Source organism: Vombatus ursinus, unplaced genomic scaffold (genome assembly GCF_900497805.2).
Source record: "Vombatus ursinus unplaced genomic scaffold, bare-nosed wombat genome assembly UNPS02014863.1, whole genome shotgun sequence".
Lineage (NCBI taxonomy): Eukaryota > Metazoa > Chordata > Mammalia > Diprotodontia > Vombatidae > Vombatus > Vombatus ursinus.
In genome coordinates, this window is record NW_020954641.1 from 32608394 (window position 1) to 32616920 (window position 8527).

The 8527-nt window shown below is 45.0% G+C and overlaps 1 protein-coding gene across 1 annotated transcript in view; it reads right to left on the reverse strand.

The window, feature by feature from the left end:
* Positions 1-210: 210 nt before the first annotated feature.
* Positions 211-8527, reverse strand: part of SLC6A7 (solute carrier family 6 member 7) — a 25565-nt gene continuing 17248 nt past the window's right edge. Inside the window, exons 9-14 of the mRNA XM_027841999.1 lie at positions 8158-8270; positions 7924-8055; positions 7471-7570; positions 4989-5089; positions 4474-4641; positions 211-417 (exon numbers count right to left, since the gene is read on the reverse strand). Of these exons, the coding sequence (XP_027697800.1) occupies positions 211-417; positions 4474-4641; positions 4989-5089; positions 7471-7570; positions 7924-8055; positions 8158-8270 (821 nt within the window). The remainder of the gene's footprint in view (positions 418-4473; positions 4642-4988; positions 5090-7470; positions 7571-7923; positions 8056-8157; positions 8271-8527) is intronic.

The following is an 8527-nucleotide window of genomic DNA, read 5'->3' on the forward strand; positions in this document are numbered from 1 at the left end:
CTGATTTCTGACCGCACCTAAGACAGAAAAGACCACCTCAGCCTGCCCCATTAAGTCCCAGGGACCTACAGGAACACATCCTCAAACAGCCTCCAGGCCCTGGGAGAGAAGTTTCAGACTCACAGTACTACCCTGCTCAGGGGGGAAGGCCCATGGGGCCGTAGTACTGCCCTCAGCAATCCTCAGTCCCAGGGGCCCGCTCCCCATCCCTCACATCATGGACTCTTCTTCTTCAATCTCCCGGTCCACCTCGATGGCTGTGTTCTCGAAGCTGGTAATGCCACCATATTTCCTCATATGGACCATCAGAGGCTTGGGGGACTGGCTGCCTGCCAGGGTAGCCACATACATGCCTGTCCTGTTCTCCTCCAGAGAAGGACCCCAGTCCATGGCTGGACGGCTGGCTTGCTGGATCCTCTGGAAATAGAGGAAGAAGAAGAGGGGTCATTTGACTTCTTTCTCAACTATCCAGAGATAGAGGGAGGGGAAATACCTTCTCTCTCCTCAGCCATCCGGTTTCACCCCAAGATGATAATCCCTAGGATGGAATCCAGGGGCTCAGGCATCTCTTCCTTTGGCTCCTGCTTGGGAAACTGATGAAAATATGGGTCCCACCTCCAACCGCAGCAGCCTTTGGCAATGACTGACAGCCCTTCACTTACATCCCTCCTCCCACAAGCCAAGGCTGAGAACCTGTCCTACCCTTATAGACTCTTCCTTCTTAAGAGATCTAGGGGTGCCTAACAGGACTCAGTCCAGGCCTCACTCTCCTTTCTAGTCTCCATTTACACCCTCCTTGCCACGGACTGCTGTATGTGATTCATGAGCCAAGCAGGAGGAATCCCTCATGGTGCCCACTCCTCTGAAGAACCCTGACCATGCAGAATGAGACAGGTTTTTTTGAACATGGTCCATGTGAGAATGTTTTGCTTGAGTAAGCATGTTTATTACAAGGGTTTAATTTTTTTCTTTTTGTTTTTTTTTTCCCCAGTGGGGGATAGATGGGAGGGAGAGAAAATGAATTTTTGTTCATTGAAAACAATAAAATTAAATTTAAAAAAGGGCCCTCACCCTCAGAGTCAAAGAATAATAATAGCTAGCATTTATATACCACTTTAAGGTTTTCAAAGCACATTACAAATGTTCTTTCATTTTATCTTCACAATAACTCTGTGAGGTAGGTGCTATTATTAGCCCCATTTTACAGATGAGGAAACTGAGGCTGAGAGAGGTTAAATGACTTTCCTGGGTCACACAGCTTGAGGCAGGATTTGAACTCTGATCATCCTGGCTTCAGGTCCAGCATTTCAACCACACTGTGCCACCTAGCTGCCTTACTAGAGATCAAAGGGCCCTTAGATCATTTAGTTTCAAACCTTTATTTTGTAGATGATACAGATCTAGGGAAGGGCTCCTTTCCTGTTTGAGTTGGCCAAAGCAATACAGGTAATGCCAGAGACACATTTTGAACCCAGGTCTCTTGAACCAAACCTTGGGCTAAGGCAGCTGCTGACCTGAAAGCTTAGTCATTTGCTGACCCCACAACTTTTAGTGGACAGGGTTGGGCCATTTGGATGGATTCCAGACAATGGACAAACTTACAAGCCTAGAAGACAATGTCTTACAGTGAAAAGAATGCTGAATTTGGAGTCAGAGGACTCAGGTTCAAATTAAGGCACAGCTGCGACATAAGTGACTTTGAGTAAGTCATTTTATTTTTCCAGGGCTCAGTTTCCTCATCTGTAAGATTGAGGATTGAATTAGGTGATCTTGAAGATCCCTTCCATTTCTAAATCTATGATCCTATGACTAGCATGGTCTTCACATAAGGTTCCTTCCCTTGGTCTAATCATCCTCCTGTCCCTAATAAGACAAACAGGGCACCAGAACGCCTTGGTGGTTTTTGGCCACCAAAGCCATCCTCATAGCTCAAGAGAGTATGGGCTAGCCTAGGGGCCTCACCCCAAGACTCCCCAACCCTGTTCTTTGAATGTAGTGAGTAGACACCATCTGGCAAGCAGTTCAACCATGCCACTAGCTGTATGACCTTAAACAAGTCATTTGATTCTTTGGGCCTTGTTCATCTGTAACTTGAAGGAGTCAGAACAAAGTTCCTTTCACTTCCAAAGTTCCGGGATTCTAAAACTTGGCTGGGAAAGTGAATGGGTCTTGGCTAGAACTCTCACCAGTAATGGTGGCAGAATCAGGATGTACCCACCAGAGGGCACCCTAAACACACAAAGCTCACCCCTAGGAGAGGTCGTGGAAGCATGGAGCAGAAAAGAACTTTGGCTTTTTTTTTTTTTTTTAACAGATTTTACAGATTACTCATTTTACAGATGAGGAAACCTAAGCATACAGCAGACAAAAGACCAAGATCACAAAATGAAACACTAGCAGAGCCTACACTTCTGAGTCCTAGTTCAAGGAGGCTAGCACCCTTTCTTAATATGCAATGGTCTTATTACAGGCTAGCAAGGAGAAAGGTAAAAGTTGAAGAAGTGGAAAGAATAATGGAAGTCTAGTACTTCATAAATCCAAGAACAGACCCCACTGGGGAAAGGACTCCCTCTTCAACAAAAGCTGAGGAGAAAACTGGAAAGCAGTTTGACAGAAAATGGGTTCAGACCAGCACCTCATACTCTACACCACCATGAGCTCTAAGTGGATATGTGACCTAAATATAAAAGAATACATTATAGGTGGTCCATATCAAATATATGGTCAAGAAGGAATTGCCAAAAAATCAGTTGTCAAACTGAGGCCCAGAGAGTTTAAATGATACAGGTGAGCATAAAAGATAAAAGAGAATTTCAACTGCACAAAATTAAAAAGCTTTTTTTTTTCATGAACAAAGTCAATCCACAGAGAATAGGAAGAAAGACAGATAAAAATCTTTGAACCAAATATCTCTGATAAAAGTCCATTGTGCAAGATATACAGGAACAAATCAGACTAGGAATCATTCTCTAAGAGGTAAGTAGTCAAGGGATAAATAATAAAAACACATCCATAGATTTGGAAGAAATAGTCCAGAGGTTTAATGCCTTGTCCAGGGACACCTAGGTAGTAAACATCATCTGTGAAATTTCAAGCCTGGTATTCTGTTGACAGAGCCAAGTGTCCCAGAGGATATGCAAATGCTTATAACATATTTTTTAAAGTTCCAAATTACTAATAATAAAAGAAATGGAAATTTTAAAAATTCTGAGGTTTCACACCACATTCATTAAATTGGCAAAGATGATAAAAATGTAAGTAGTTAATTTTGGAAGTGTTGGAGAAAGACAATAATAGCAATCACACAGTGCTTTAAAATTTGAGAAGCACTTTATATATGTTATCTCATTTGATCCTCACAACAAACCTGAGAAGTAAATGCTATTATTTTCTCCATTTTACAGATAAGAAAACTGAGGTCAAGAGAAGTTAAGTGAGTTGCCTTGAGTAACATAGCTGGTAAATGACTGAAGCAATATTTGAACTCAGTTTCACCTGTCTCCAAGTACATCACTTGATCCACTAGCACAGAATTACATTATTGGTGGGACTGCAAGTTGGTACAACCTTTATGCAAAGCAATTTGAAATTAAAGGGAAACAGTCAACAAATTGCTCATATCCCTTGATCTGACAATTCTGTTACGGGGTATATGCTTAACAAAGTTTAATGACTAAAAGAAAAGTTTTACATGTAACAAAATATTCATGGTAGTCTTCTTTGTAATAGTAAGAAGCTAGAAACAAAATGAATGTCCATCAACTGGAAAACAGTTGAACAATCTGTGGTATATGGATGCCATGATATATGATTGAACTCTAAAAAATGATGAATAAGAGGAACTCAGAGAGATATACAAAGACGGGATCACACAGGATAACAGATCAAGATCTGGAAAGAACTTAAGAGGCCATCTTGTCCAACCCCATCATTTTACAGATGAGTAAACTGAGGCCCAGAGAGTTTAAATGACTTAACTAAAGTCACATGGGTATTAAGTGGTCCAGTAGGAAGAAGGATTTGGATCAAATATCTCTAAGATCCTTTTCAACTTTATCATTATGTGAAACTTTGCTAAGCAGAGGAGAAGCCACATGCCTCATGGAAAAGAAGATCCCTCCCAGTCTCTTCAATGCCATCCTCTATCCCTTCAACCTTGGATTTCATCTGAGCCTAGGCTGGGTTCCATCCTTTAGCCAAGTGGCCAAGAGGTCATGTGACCTGTGTCCTTCTCTCTGGTGGGGTTCTATCTTTAGGAAGAAAAATGTCCTTGGATCGCTGAGTGCTGGAAGAGAAGTTAGCAATGGCCTCGGTGACTCTTTCATAAACATGCCCAACATTTCAGAGAGCTGGGATTTAAACCCAAGTCCTTGGACTCCAAATTCGATGCTCTTTCCACTACCCCACAATGGGAATGGGGATAGGAGACATAGGGTTGGGGTTGAGCTCAAGGTCGACCAGGCAGGCACTTACCTCCCACAGTGTCCCCTCTTCCTTGAGCACAGCCGCTAGCATGCAAGCAGGAATCACTATGCAAGACAGGAGGCCCATCAGGATGCCCAGGAGCTCGGCCCAGTATGGGAACCGGTAAGTGCCATATTCCGAGGGTTGATATTTCACAATGCTGTACACCAGCAGCGCCTGTGGGGTAGCCACCCTAGCAGTTACCATTCTGGTCCCAAGATAACCCAGCCCAACCCTGGAGCAAGCATCTAGTACTGACTCAGTCTAGGCACAGGCCTGGAGTCCATGTGGGACTGGGAAAGATATAGGGGTTGGGGAACCGGGGCCTGACTGATCTGGAAGCACCACCACGAGATTACCCTCCTTCAACCCTCATTCATGGGAAAGGAAGTCATTACTAGACTATCTGCCTGAAAGATGCATCTGTCCTTGGACTACCTCCTGTTAAAGGAGAAAAGGGACCCAGGATAGCCCATATGTCTCCCTTTCTTCCCATGGAACCTGATTCCTAGTCTCCCAGTTACCATCAGGGTGGCTGGAGACAGGAACATCCAACAGGCCTTAAAATACAGACCAGGTTTGAAGCCCAGCATCATGTGAATGTCCCGACAAAACCTTTGGATACCTAAAAGGGAAGAGGAATATCGATTGGATGGGGGAGGGGTGGTTCTGGAAGGGTTAGAGAGTTCTTTCTGGCCACTCAGTGACAATCTTGGAGGTATCAAACCTCAGCCAAATATACCTTATCCCAAGCAGTAATGGGGGGTTAGGGTAGGACAGGGATACTGATGTACAAAGGAGAAGGAGGGGTGCCAACTCTTGTTCTAGCATCAGAAAGATGGGAAATAGAAACCAGGGATCTCACCACCTGGACAGTTCTTCCCCTATCTTCCTGCCTCCTCAAAGTGGCCAGTTGCAGGGTTGGGATCGCCCTGGGTCAAGGAATCAATTGGTCCACAGATTCTGAGCTGTAAGAGCTCAACCCTCTCCATTTTACCAAAGGAGAAAATACCTAAAGAAAGGCTAGAGGGGTTAAGTGATTTGCCTGTGATTACAGTGCTATGGTCACATAGCAGATCAGTAGAGAGATTTGAGCTGTCCCCAAAGAGGTTTGAATCTAAGCAGCTGAATTTAATTTCTGGGGTTTCTTTAGGTATTGACTGAAGACAAGGTTGTTGTTCAGTCGTTTCAATCTTGTCTGACTCTTCGTGATCTCATTTGGGGTTTTCTTGGCAAAGATACTGGAGTGGTTTGACATTTTCTTCTCCAGCTCATTTTATAGGTGAGGAAACTGAGGCAAACATGGTGAAGTGACTTGCCCAGGGTAACACAGCAAGTGTCTGAGGCTGGATTTAAACTCAGGAAGATGAGCGTTCCTGACCCCAGGCCTGGCACTCTATCCATTGAGCAACTGAGCTGCCCTCTGAAAACTTAAATTTGAGCACCCAAATGTTCTCTTTAAATGATAAAATCGGCTTGTCTATAGACCCCAAAAGGTCTGGGAGGAGCTAGGGCACCCAGCCTGCTTGGTGACCTTTTCCATATAATTAATTTTATTTCTTTTGTGTCTTTACTTGTGAGTAAATAACTATATAGTTATGCCTTATTTACGTGGTCAACTCCATTATGTCATGCCCCAGTTGATTGAATTCCACTGAAACTCAGAGAAGGGAGGAAGGTGGAGTTTCTCTGTGGGTGGACTCTAATTGGATAAATGCACACACCCATACTCCTTGACTGCAGACTGGTGTAAAAGGGGCAAGGCTAGGGGATAGAGGTAGTCCGCTTTCTGATAAGCTTGGATAGCTAACAACTCCCTCAGATTCTCTCCACCCTAAGCACACTGTCTAATTACAGCTGCCAAAGTGAAGGCTCGTGGAACTTCCTGGTACACAGTTCCTTCTGCCCCTGATGTTGAGCTCCACTGCCTTCCTTGTGCAGGCACCACCTAAATCTTATACTGCCCTGGCTCACATCACTTACATGATTCAATTCAATTCAAACAACAAGTTTTTATTAAATGCTCTGTGCTATGGGAGAAAAAAGGAAGTTAGACACAGCTCTGTGTAGTTTGGGGGATTCTTTCTTTCTTTCCTTCCTTCTTTCTTTCTTCCCTCCTTCCTTCCCTCCTTCCCTTCTTTCTTTTTCTTTCTTTCCTTTCTTCCTTTCCTTCCCTCCCTCCCTCCTTTCTTCTCTCCTTCCCAGCTCTCTCTCTCTCTGTCTCTCTCCCTCCCTCCCTCCCTCTCTCTCTCTTTCTTTTGCTTTTATCACTTCTGTTTGTACTTCTGCTCTATGACCATACTTTGGTACAGTTCTGTTGAGTCTGCCTGTGTTCTGTCTTCCTAAGTGGATTATAAACTTCTTTTAGCCTGTAAGCAGGTCCTCTATTTCTCTCTCTCTCTTTCTCTTTTCTTATCTTCCCTCAGGGTCTAAGATGGTATGTTAAGCACATAACAGGTAGTGGCTGTAAGCCATGGGATTTGGATGCCTGGGGTCAGAACAAGTGGGGAATAGTTACATCCTTTTAAGTCTCCAATCCTTTTCTCTGGGCCTCTCCAGAGTCTTACTCACAGAGGGGAACCTCTTATACTTCCCTGAAAGGAGGTAACTCTGGCACTCAGACTGCCCACCCACAGTTCATTGGTTCCCAAGCTCTTTTAGTCAACTGAATTTTCTAGGATCCAGCAAGGGGAATTTGTGTCTCCTAATTCTTGAACTGATCCAGCTTCTCTCCAGCCATCCCAATATCACATCCACATCTATACTCATAATCCTTCCTTTTCCTTGGTCATTACCATTCATCTCCTAACCCCTTTCAGAAACTGACAAAAGGACATAAGGTGACTTAGGAATTCTGGAATCTGGGCCTCAGACATCCCCTGTCACACCTCAAAGTGGTTCTATCACCTGCCTTCTTCCTCGGGGGTGGGGTAGGGGGGTTTACATCCCATGGACATTCCTGACCTGGCCTATCCTCCACTTCACTGAGGACTAGGCCTTCCTTACCATATACACGGGTAACCGTGAGGCAGGTTGTGATCACCACCACCATGAGCCCAAAGCCAGCACTGTAGTCATCCAGCAGGACCAGCCAGTACATGCCTCCCTAGAACACAAGCCAAGGGCCATGGACCTTGTCCTTTCTGGGGAATCCTCACCTGGGGAGCTCTCTTCCCTAGAGGATGTAGGGAGGAAGCAGGCAGTCCAGGGTAGGGGAGTGATATGGGGTATGGGAATAGGGGATGAAGATGGGACCCTTCCCCCCTTCCAAAGAAGGAAAACAGGTTTATAATTGAAATTAGACATTGCCCAATTGTCTGGGTCAGGCTACTGTAGGCTTCAGCAACAGCAGCTGACCACTATAGATTGTCTCAGGGTTGAAGTGGAGACTTATGGGAGGGGAGAGATGTGTGACGGGGGACAGTCCCTCTCACTGCCCATTTCATTCCAGAAGCTCACATCTGTGGTGAGGATGAGGCCCATCAGAAACATGGCCACACAGGTGGTGCCAGAGAAGATGGCCTTCTTGGGTCGAAGGTAGTAAGGGAATTCATCCGTCAAAGCTGTCACGATGGTTTCTAGGAAGGCAAACTAGGGACAGAGGGAGTGTAGTATAAAGTCTGTCAGTGAAATGGGGGGTAGGGGGAAATCAGGACATTCTACTATTCCAGTCCCCCTACTGAGCATGCTTACCTGACTATCCAGGCCTAGGGTCAGCAGCATGAAAAAGAAGAGAAAAGACCAGAATGGTGACAGGGGGAGCATCGTCATGGCCTGGGGGTAGACCACAAATGCCAGGCCAGGCCCTGGATGGCAAAAACAGAGGGTATAAGGTCAGTGGCAGCCCAAACATCCAGAAGAGGTCTTCCACTGCCCCCTAGATGGTTCCCCATCCTTTCATCCTTCATGCCAATCTTTTTCCTATTCCCCTGCCCTTACAAAGGGACATAGAGAGGTCTGGAATCAGAGTGCAGAGGGATGGTGAAGATCATCTAATTTCATCTAATTTAATCCCATCTCTCTCTCTCTCTCTCTCTCTCTCTCTCTCTCTCTCTCTCTCTCT